The sequence below is a fragment of the Artemia franciscana genome, chromosome 17 (assembly GCF_032884065.1).
Source record: "Artemia franciscana chromosome 17, ASM3288406v1, whole genome shotgun sequence".
In the NCBI taxonomy this organism is placed as follows: Eukaryota; Metazoa; Arthropoda; class Branchiopoda; order Anostraca; family Artemiidae; genus Artemia; species Artemia franciscana.
In genome coordinates this window covers 17,676,033-17,688,223 of record NC_088879.1, presented here as the reverse complement: position 1 = coordinate 17,688,223, position 12,191 = coordinate 17,676,033, and the positions used below count along the sequence as shown (strand labels likewise).

Sequence of the window (12,191 nt, the reverse complement as noted above, 5' to 3'; positions counted from 1 at the left end):
CTTTTTGTGAACAATGTAGGCCAATTTTATACAGTGGGTTAAATTTAAGATATAGGTTAGGCTAGCTTAATCAATCAGAAAACAAATCAGAAAAAAAATTGTGGTAAAATTCTAGTTTAGCTACTTTTTGCTATCTTGGCGAGAGGTTACGCTATTCAAACTATACCCAAGACAAACAAGTTTAAACATGCAACTAGCTTAGAATATCCTATTCATACACCCCTAGAGCGTATCTAATTTTTTTTATTTCAAGATCAGTTCCAAAATATTCTAAGAGTTTCCTCTACTGGTCGGTGGCCTTAGCTACAATATTTACAAGGACTTATGCACAGGAAGTTATTCTAAATTCAGACTAAATGAGTCTAAAACAAATGTTATCAAAATCTTGGTCGTAATATTTTTTTCTATCTGAATAAGACCTTAGTTACTTCAAAAACCGTTCCTGGTGAATGTAAAATTCAAGTAACTTCTCTAGTTACTTTAAAGTTACTTGATTTTTCACCTGGAACGCCCTCTTGGAGAAGAGAGTCAATATTTGTATGCTCCATCATCCCTCTCACAACAACAAAAGTTCTAATTTTCAACACTAGGAACAATGTTTGGTTATCTGAATCCTGATGACGTAATGGTAATTAAGCTTGTTGATTTTGAAAATTAGGTTAGACTAGTTGAACTAAATGAATGGAGAATCTCAGGAACGGTTCTAGGGCCTTCATCATCCTCTTTGGAGGTGAAGCATCTACCTCTGCTTCTTCCCTCTTAAAAGGGGCCTGACGTTTAAAATATTCAGTAAAATTCTAGTCTAGGGGCTATTTACTGTATTGGAAAATAGTTGAGCTAGGAAATAACTCTCAGGAATGTATGCCATCCAGAGTCTTTACAGTCCCTTTGGAAGATATTATGAAACACCCACCTCCACTCCTTCCACCTTTAGAGGGCATCAACCCTTGAAGACCTTTAACTATCTTTTTGTTGCAAAACTGAAACCTTGGAAAATCAGTGGATAAATCTATCCATATGCACAATCTTTAGCCATGAAAAAAGTAAATACATGATGCCTTTCTTATGCTCTTTCCAAATTCATAATCAGTTTTGGGGCAAATTTCATTTTGAACCCATAATTTTGAATCAAAGGTAAGTTATTACCTTGCATATAGTTTTTAGGGTAAAATTTACTTTCATCCTTGGCCCCCAGTTCAAATCCTACATCAGTCAAATATTTTTGTCCTGTGGTGGTGCAGTGGGTTTTGACCTTAGCTTGGTAATACTGGACCCAGAGATCATCAGGTAATACCAACATTGACCAAAATTTGTCCAAGGAAGGTGTTTTGAAGTACATACCTCCATTCCTTCTCTGTTGAAATTGTCCTGAAATGTGCCTGTATGACAGGTCTCTTACCTGTTGAAATTGAGACAAACAACATTTTACCTTAATCTTCAGTTAACAGTTTCTTTTTCTCTGACTTTACTTCTGAAAATGCAATTCCTGTTATTTGAGAAGAATTTTAAGCCACATCAATGTTTTTTCAAAATTTAGGAAATGTAGGCTATTTACATCTTTAAAATGTTTCAACTTTTATAAAGGTTTCACTTTTATAACACACATATTTAAAGGTCATTATGGTCAGGACCCTCTAGGGGAAGGAGGACTAGAAGTAGGTATTTCAAAATACCTTCCCAGGACACTTTGGTAAAACTATGACAGTTCATATAACTGACTTACCAATAAAGTGAATATACCACTTGATGCCTTATTTATGTTCTTTATGAATATAATAATTGCTTCTACCACAAATTCAAATTTTAAGCATTTTCTGAGCTCTTAAAAATGATGAATTTTCAAAAAATTATGACAGTTCATATAACTGACTTACCAATAAAGTGAACATACTACTTGATGCCTTTTTGTCTGTTCTTTACAAATATTATAATCTCTTCTACCACAAATTCAAATTTAAGCACTTTTTGAGCTCTTGGTAAACATTTAGTTTTGTTGCAAGTGCTCTAAACTGTTTAGAGCACTTAGAAATATTAATTCTAGAAACACATCCATTTCTGATTAACCTTTCTCCTCCATGGGGCAAATTAAAAATGCCTAAAGTGGGCTTGATTATGGGTAACATTATCTATAGAGCAAAGTATTCTTCTTTTTCAGCAGGTGCAGGCTATTCAGTGAAGATTATTCAGCCCTTTTCCTTTTGACTCACTCTGTGAGATGGACAGAGCTACTGAGTTGGTTTGTCCTTATTTATCTTTGAATCTGCTCAGATTTCTTGCAGTAAATCTTTTGACACTAGGACTTGAATCATAAGAGGATATATATTGAGTTTTCTGCTCTGTGTGAAGGTATGGTCAGTTAGATTTGGCTGATAGTGAGTTTTTGTGATGTTTGAAGCATTCTAACATTTTACATTGCAGGGTATACTGTGCAGATTTTAGCATATTACATTCAAATAAGCATTGATCAATTGTTTCATTTTTAAGATTACAAGACCTTCAAAGGGGGGAAAAGGGAACTTTGCCACTTGAATTAGGGAACTGATATGAAAATCTTAGAAAGGTGCTTTTGGGGAAAGGTGATAGGGTTGGATTATTCTTATTTAACAGTACCTGTGGTAGTGTTATGGGGAGGGGTTGGTTAAATAAAATTTGTGTGGGTGTTTGGCTTGAGGGGGGATTGTTGCTATGAGGTACTTGGGACTTTACTAGGTCTTGGTAACTTAATGTTTATATGAGATGTGGGAGCTAAATTGGTAACAGAATAAGAAGGCTCTGTAGATAATCCCCAGTAACCTGGGAGACAGAATCATCTCAGTGATGTTTGAGTCTCCTAAACAGTATAGATTCCCTTGGGACCATGCCTGAAGACTAGAGGAACTGTACCTGATGCCCTAGTACATAGACAAAACGATTAAAGACAATAATTTTTATTTCGTACTTACATACAACTTTGGATAAGACAACTTCAATAATCTATAGCATGAAATGGTACATGTGAACACCAGTACTCAACTGATTACCTGCCTACCTACACTGCGCTAATATATCACTAAAACTAGATTTCTAATACAAGAACTTGGCAGAAGACCTGGGCAGGTGATTTCTACTGCAAATGTTGCAATACAACTGGTATTTCCCAATCATGATGCATTAACCAGTCTCCACTCCCAAGAGACAAAAAAAGAAGTATTTTCTCTTCTGTTTTTTTTTTTAGTTCAAAGGTTCATATGAATCAGTAATAAAGACTTGATTTTGATTAGCTACTTCAAAAAAAGAAGCTTTTCACCTTGGTCTAATCTTTGCTTGCCACAACAAATAATTCAACTTGTGCTAAGGGTATTGAATTTAACTTTAAAACTTATAGATGCTTTGATGAGTCTTAATTTGGAATTTACTAAAGGGGTAAGAACAAGAAATTTGGTCCTGAATGTAAGAGTCTCTAAAGGGGTATGAATGGGAAATTTGGTCCTGAATTTAAGAGTTTCTAAGGGGGTATGAATGAGAGATTTGGTTCTGAATTTTATAGAGGGGGGTGCTGGCCTATATGTTACTTATCCCCTTTCCCGTTGTAGATTGATGTCTTCATCAATCAGACTAATTCCTTTCTTTAAGCATTGCATATTTTTAATTCTTATTGTCTATTAAAATTTTTATTATAATTCCTTAACCTTATAATGATTATTCAAAATTTTATAGATATATGTTCCTACACCTTATATGGATCCTAAACCTAACACTTATACAATTATATAATGACAGCACATGACATCAACTGTGTTTACACATGAATATCTGGTTCCAGTTGTTTGTTTTTATTTGAATTATAAACAATTTTACCTATTATATTTAATTCTCAATAGATCCCAGGTATTTTAACAACAAAGTGTAAAAATATACAAAATTATATAAAAAATCACCACTGGTATTTTTATTTAATTTAAATTTCTAATTCACTATTTGGCACTTTAATTGTTCATCATTTATTATTTTGGGATATTATTTTCACACCATTCACAATTTTTGTGTCCTTGCCCTATTTACTGATTGAACTAATATAATGTCATTTTCTAATTTATCACCTCTAAGTGTTTTTGTTGCTTAAAAATTTAACAATTGTAAAGTCTGTCTTGTTTTTGCACTTCTACAAAATGGGAAGCGCAGGACTGGAAACACCTATCCCCAGCAGTTTAAGTACAAAAGTATGGCTTGTACTACAGCTCTTCCGTCCCGTTCCCGCTCTCTTCTGCATTTGTATTGTTTTAAGCGTTATTCATATTGTCTTATGTGTCAATTGACTGAGGTAGTATTTAAGACCTTACTTGGCATGTTGATGCATAAGTTATAAAATTAAAATTTAGGATGTCCTGTTTTAAATCTTCATCTAGGTCTGTGACGTTGCTGATGTTGGGTTTCCATATTAATACAGGTTATCAGCTATGGTGTCTTTGTGGGTGTGTGGTGGTTGTGCCCGCTCGACTGGATATTACGTCTTCTCCAGTCTATGGTATTCAGTTGAAAAGATGAAAATGATAGTAGTACAATAGGTGGCGCTGTTTGAGGTTTCACTTGGGTGATAACTGTCTGGTTGAATCAGATGTGTGATTTGGGCATTTTTTGCTGGTTGATAAATCATGATAGGTGTTTTTCAATTTTTGACCATGGCGTATTGTTGGCCAATGTCAGAGTATGCCAAATTCTGTAATAAAAATTTCCAAGCAGAATCATGTTGTTAACACATAAAATAATACTAACGATCCGTAACTAAGAAGCATTATTATAACATAAAAATTGCATAGCATTAATATTATTAAAAAATTCAAAGGGTAATCGAATGTATGATAATTCTTTAGGTACATTAGAAATAACGTGAGGTATATAATAAGAATATTTTGTGTGTATTACTCTAACACTATATCATTGGTGACATGTAAATATAAAAGCACTGTTTGAAAGGGGGTGGTTAAATATAAGATTACATAGAGGTCTTTATTTACTCTGGATCATAATTTTCTCCAATTTTCTAAACTTCCAATGCATGCTTTGTTGAAAAGTAACACAATTTTGCATCATAGCCTTTCAACCACCATGCCTTGGAATATTTTATTTTGGGAATAGAGTATTAAAATTACAAGAGATGACCTCTTAATTCTCTTGCACATCTATAAAAAGGAACAAATTTTCCTTACTTGTTGGATGTCTAAATTTACATAAGATTTTCTGCCAAGTTTAATACTCTTGATGTATATGCCAAAAAGAAATACAGTATATTGCATCATAGCCTTTTAGCTGTGATACATCAATAATATTTCTTACTGTAGGGAAAGGATATGTGAACGCTTGGGAAAAGACCTCTCAATTTTCGTGGATTCTTATATCCTCCCTGTTATGATGGCTTAGATATCATCAGGAGCAGTAGGGTTTAATTGATGCAACTCTTGTGCTTCAATTATATCATTATTTGTCCTTCTTCGCTTCAAGAGTTTTCCATAATTTACTGTTAGTAGCGCTCTTATTGTTAGTGAAATAAGAAATACCATAAATATAGTGATTATAATATTATACCATGAATTTGGTGAGAACAATCCGTATTGACTTTCTACATATTTTAATTTTTGGTCCTCGTCAGTGAACAAAGGTATTAGCAAATCTAATGCTTCTTTTATTTTCGTTAATTGCATTGTACCTTTAATCTTTTCTATTTTTGGCCAAATGGATGTTTTAGATTCCTTGTTGTTTATATTCGGGATTGTGAAAGACAAGTTTATTCCTTGAAAGTTTATTATTTTCGGGCTCATTACGTTAGTGCTGGTTTTGATTAGAGGTGTTTGCACAGTTGTTTCTTTATTTACAAGTCTGCAACCTTGTTTGATTGTAATAGTTCCAACTTCCTGTAACAATATTTCGGTTCGATAACTGGGGTCAATTTTTTCTGTATTGTTGTAGCAGGATCGAGTTCCTACCGTCTTTCTAGGTACTGTAAATAACCATAAATCGTTCCGTAAATTAATGAAAGTTTCTCATTTGGTGCTTCCTATTAGGGCTCCACATGAGTCAGGAATATTTTGTTGCTGTGATTCCTTTAGGAACAGATCTAGCATGCATGAACCTATTTTTACGTTATATATGGGTTATGTTAGTTGGCAGACTAAATTTTTAAATGACACGCATTCTTTTAATTCCTGGGGATTTGCTAGTGCGTATTTTCTTCTGTCCTCATCTATTAACATATATTCTGCTTCTGAAATGATGCTCATGAAGGAGTTTGTCTCTTTTATGTTAATGGGGAAAGTAGATATTTTGTATAGGTCATATATGGATTATTGATTAATTAATGGAATTGTGACTACTGCAAAAAGCTGTTCATTAATTTCGGTGATATGCACCTTCAGTTTGGTATAATATAAGAACAAGTTAGCTATTTCCAGTTCTACTGGTAAATGGAGACCAAATGTTAAGTTAGTTTTTATCTCGTTTAGAATGTTCTTTCGATCCGAGGGATCTACTAAGTCGTAAGAAAGGGATCCTCCCGTTAATTCAAATAATGCGAATTCAAATTTACTGACATCGGTAGCTAAGTTTAACAAAGACATAATAACAATGTCAAGTGACACCATCGTTAGACTGGAATCAGAGATTACTCTATCGACTTCAGTTTTTAAATAGTTCATTGTGTTGACCGTTCTTGAGATTTTTTTGGATATGGCCTCATTTTTATCTTTTTGATAGTTGGCTATACTTGCTTGTATTTTTTGTACATGTAATGTTGTATTCATGGCTGTGTTTAGTCTTTTAACATTATCTCTTAATATATTAAAATCTTCTTGAGTGGACAAACCAAACAGGCGAGAAGCAAGCTCCCCGACTATTGGGTTTAAACTTATTGATCTTTTATATTTACTCTTACGGAAAAATACTTCAAATATACGTGTTGTGCTTTCTTTAAGCTTTTGTATTTCTGCATTGAAAAGTTCAAATAACGCTTCCAGCCTTTGTCATGGACTAAAGAAAAGAACTCATTTTGTCTTTTAGGGAGAAATGCATTTTTAATGCAATTACCTAGCTCCTTGAGGCCATGCCTTATAAGAACGGTATTTCCGATAAACGTTTTTTCGAAGTGCCTGTCTTTAGATGTAATCTGAACATAATTTATACTCGTTTTGGTCATATAAACTCACGCAACACTGGCATTTTAACTCTAAAATAACGTTTCTTTTGGCTTGTCGGATTCTTATCACTGGAAGGTTTTTATGAATTTATTACAGGGAGCGGGATGAAAAAGTCCTTTTTTATCCTTTTGAACTGATTATTATGCTGATTATATACAATGTATTACATTGTAAGCTAATATATGCATTTTTCTTTCTAATGGTATGGTTATTTATGATTTTAATCTTTAGGGCTCAACCTTTTTTTTTTGAATTTCTGCATATTCTTGTAAGTTCTTTTCATTCCTTGTTTGATTGCTAAAGGAGCTGGAAGCACCATATTTTAATTACGAGTTAAGCGTGATATACAAATTTTTTTTGTGGCTAGGATGCTTACCAGTTGTAACCTTTATTTTTGGAGGGTGTTCAAAGTAAAGACTTTGATATGAATCGAGGTGGAGTTTGGACAAGGTAAGAAATTATATTTTGTTAAACATTTTTGGTACTTTCAAAATTAATGATTAATAATTTTTTTTTATAATGCGCAATAGTTATACCGCCAGAGCTCCGCCTTCCTTTTTATTACGCCAATCAAAGCCTAGCGATAATTAGGCCGTTACTTTTGAAAAAATCTTTTGATTCCATTGGAGGGAAATTAAGAATTGACTTTATTTACTTCTTTTTTTCTTCTTTTTTTCTCTGACTTTTTCTCTGACTTTAGTTCTTAAAATGTAATTCCTGTTATTTGAGAAGAATTTTAAGCCACATCAATGTTTTTTTCAAAATTTAGGAAATGTAGGCTATTTACATCTTTAAAACCTTATAAAAGTATTTTGTTGTAGGCTATTTCATTTAAGCAGATGATCTGTTTTGCAAGGGTTCACTTTTATAACAAACATATTTTAAAGGTTATTATGGTCAGGACTCTCTAGGCGAAGGAGGACTAGAAGTAGGTACTTCAAAATACCTTCCCAGGACACTTTGGTAAAACTATGACAGTTCATATAACTGACTTACCAATAAAGTAAACATACCATTTGATGCCTTATTTATGTTCTTTATGAATATAATAATTGCATCTACCACAAATACAAATTTAAGCATTTTTTGAGCTCTTAAAAATGATGAATTTTCAAAAAATTATGACAGTTCATATAACTGACTTACCAATAAAGTGAATATACCACTTGATGCCTTATTTATGTTCTTTATGAATATAATAATTGCTTCTACCACAGATTCAAATTTAAGCATTTTTTGAGCTCTTAAAAATGATGAATTTTCAAAAAATTATGACAGTTAATATAACTGACTTACCAATAAAGTGAACATACCGCTTGATGCCTTTTTCTATGTTCTTTTCAAATATAATAATCTTTTCTACCACAAAGTCAAATTTACGCACTTTTTGAGCTCTCGGTAAACATTTAGTTTTGTTGCAAGTGCTCTAAACTGTTTAGAGCACTTAGAAATACTAATTCTAGAAGCATATCCATTTCTGATTGCCCCATCTCCTCCATGGGGCAAATTAAAAATGCATACAGTTGGCTTGCTTACAGGTAACATTACCTATAGAGCAAAGTATTCTTCTTCTTTTTCAGAAGGTGCAGGCTTTTCAGTCAAGATTATTCAGCCCTTTTCCTTTTGACTCACTCTGTGAGATGGACAGAGCTACTGAGTTGGTTTGTCCTTATTTATCTTGAATCTGCTCAGATTTCTTGCAGTGAATCTTTTGATACTAGGAGGTGAATCATAGAATATACATTGAGTTTTGTGCTCTGTGTGAAGGTATGGTCAGTTAGATTTGGCTGATAGTGAGTTTTTGTGATGTTATAAGCATTCTAACATTTTACATTGCAGGGTATACTGTGCAGATTTCAGCATATTACATTCAAATAGGCATTGATCAATTGTTTCATTTTCAAGATTACAAGACCTACAAAGGGGGGAAGAGGGAAATTTGCCACTTAAATTAGGGAACTGATATGAAAATCTTAGAAAGGTGCTTATTGGGAAAGGTGATAGGGTTGGATTATTCTTATTTAACAGTACATCTGGTAGTCTCCAGTGGTAAATATCTCTAATGAGGATTGGTCTCCCACTTGGCTGGTCAATATCTAAAGCATTTTTACCTTAAATTACCTTAAATCGCATTTGCCAGCGAGATAAGGTGGTAGATCCTCCTGTAGTTCTCGCTGGTGGTGAGTGATGTAATTATGTTGGCTTAGCTTCCCAGTCCAGCCTCCACTCGGCCCTCTCCCAGTCCCTGTCGACTCCAGCCTTGAAGGAGTGGGGTGTCTCAGCTTGGATGGTAGACTCGGATAGGCTATTCCAGAGGGGGACCACCCGAATGGAAAAGAAACCACGTCGTTCCCTTCTCTGACATCCAGGCAGGTGAAGCTTAAGACTGTGACCTCTTGAATTGTTAGCCAAAGAGGGGGTGAAGATCTGGTTCAGGTGACCGGATTTGAAAATTTTGCGTGCCATGATCACATCTCCTCTATATCTTCGATAGGTGAGGGTTGGAAGTCTCAGAGATCCTAGGCGATCCTGGTAAGGGACATTATTTAAGCCACGGACCAGTTTGGTTGCTCTCCTTTGGACACTTTCAAGGGCTCTTGTGTCCATTTTATTTTGGGGAAAGGCCAAAGTCAAGCCAAACTCAAGGTGGGGACGGACAAGGGATTTATAAAGTTTTATAACCACACATGACTTTCTGGTTACAAAAGAGCGCTTAATGAGTCCGAGAGCTCGATTAGCTTTTGCAACCTGAGCCTGAGTGTGGCTGTGGAATTTTAAATCTTTGTCCACAATGACGCCTAAGTCTCTTTCCTCGGCAACTGCTTCCAACTGATCACACCCTATATGGTAGGGATGGTGGGGGTTATTGTGCCCTAAGTGCAGTACCTTGCATTTTGTTGCATTGAATTGTAGGGCCCAAGTTGATGACCAAGAGGATAGCCTGTCAAGGTCCAGCTGAATGCAGGCTCTTTCTTCTTCAGTTTCAGCAGGCCCAATGAGCTTACAGTCGTCAGCATATAATGTTAAAAGGTTGCATAGATAAGTTGTACAGTCGTTAATGTATATGCTGAACAACGTTGGCCCAAGGATGGTTCCCTGTGGGACGCCGCTTATAACCGGGGAAGTGGAGGAGAAAACTGGATCGCCATTATCAGTGTAGATCATGACACGTTGAGATCTGCCAGTTAGGAATGCTCCAATCCAATCAATCACATCCTCATGCACCTGATAAGCTCTAAGCTTCAGCAACAGGTATGAGTGTTCAACTTTGTCAAAGGCTTTGGCTTGGTCGAGTAAGATAATGTCTACCGGTTTACCCATATCCAAAATTTTAGTTGCATGATCATATGACTGAATAAAGTTGGTGTCGATTGACCTGCCCCTGCGAAATCCATGTTGTCTATCGCTAATAAGGGTATTTTCTTCTAAATAATTTATAAGAGCATGGTTAATGATACCTTCCATGATCTTGCAAATGGCTGAGGTTAGGCTTATTGGTCGATAATCTCCTGGGTTATCCTTGTCACCTTTCTTAAAAATTGGTATAATATTTGCTGTTCTCCAATCATTTGGTACTGACTTTTTGGCCAGGGACATGTTGAATATTCTGGAAAGGGGGAGGGAAATGTGAGCAGCAGATTCTATCAAAAGCCGAGGGTGGAGATTATCAGGTCCAGCAGCTTTGTTGGAGTTTAAACTTCTTAGTATTTTAAATACATCTTCTTGAGTAATGATTACAGGGGACATTGGGTTGTGTACTGTTACAGGAGGTATGGTTGGGAGTGTAATGTCAGGTGGCTTAGAGGTGAAGTTTGTGCAAAAGCTGGCATTCATGCAATCAGCGATTTCTTTCGGGTCAGTAGTACTGGAGCCATCTGATTTTTTTAGTCTGTTGGTGCGTCGACGGGAAGGGTTGTTAGCTGTAACATAGCGCCAGAACTTTTTTGGGTTTTTCTTTGACTCATTTGCAATAGATTCTTCATGGTCTTGGATAACTTTTCTTGTCATGTTTCTCAGCTTGTTTCGGAGCATGGCGAATTTGTTGTGATGGTTGTCACACTTGCATTTTAGGTATTTATTCCATGCTCTATTTTTCTTTCTGATAATTTTCTTAATATTCCTGGGAAGGTATGGAAGAGTCTTTGGTTTATCTGACCAATAAACCTTTGTATGCTTCCTACATGCACCTAGTAAAGTAGACTTAAAACTATTCCAACTAGATTCAATGTCTGTCTCATCTGATAATCCCTCATCCCAATTTATATTAGCTAGTTCTTCACGGATTAAAGCATAATTGGTAAAAGTTCTCTTAAGTTTACCATCACGACTATGGTTAATATTAATGTCATTCATTATACATATGTGGTCACTTGCACCAATAGCTGGGAGGTAACAAGTGGAAGTAATCCTCTCAGGGTCATTTGTAATAAGGAGGTCAAGTAATGATGGTTGTTGTGAATGTCTAAATCTAGTGGGTTGCATTATTATCTGAGTTAGGAAGTTGTCAGCAAGGGTTTGGATGGTTGTGTAGGAGGGGTTATTAGGGGGTGAGTACCCAATACCTTCAGACCAACGAACTTCTGGCATATTAAAATCACCATAAAGCATAAGTGATGAATTTAGATTACATAAGATCTGTATTACGTTAGAAACTGCTTGGTGAGATACTAGTTGGTTTGGAGCTGATGGGCTACGGTAAAGCACACCAATATTCACAATTTCAAATCCAATTAGAAGTCTAACTAATACATGTTCCACCCAAGTATTAGTAGGTTGAGAAATAGAAAAATCAATTTTATCTACCTTAATTCCAAGCCTAGTGTAGATAGCCACTCCTCTTCGACACAGGTTACTATCTAGGTTGCTCAGGAGTAAGTATCCAGGGATTTGAATATGTGCGTCTTCCAATTTGGTCAAAGAGTTCTTAGGACACGCCTCACAAACACAGAAAACATCTACATCCTTTTCATAAAGTAACACTTTTAGTTCTGAGAGTTTTGGCACTAAAGAATCAATGTTTGTATA

At 35.2% G+C, this 12,191-nt stretch overlaps 1 protein-coding gene across 1 annotated transcript in view; it reads left to right on the top strand.

Annotated features, from left to right (window-relative positions):
* Positions 1–480: 480 nt before the first annotated feature.
* The window catches only part of LOC136037943 (uncharacterized), a 70,740-nt gene continuing 59,029 nt past the window's right edge, over positions 481–12,191 (top strand). The window contains exon 1 of the mRNA XM_065720817.1: positions 481–628. Within this exon, the coding sequence (XP_065576889.1) occupies positions 596–628 (33 nt within the window). The 5' untranslated portion in view covers positions 481–595. The remainder of the gene's footprint in view (positions 629–12,191) is intronic.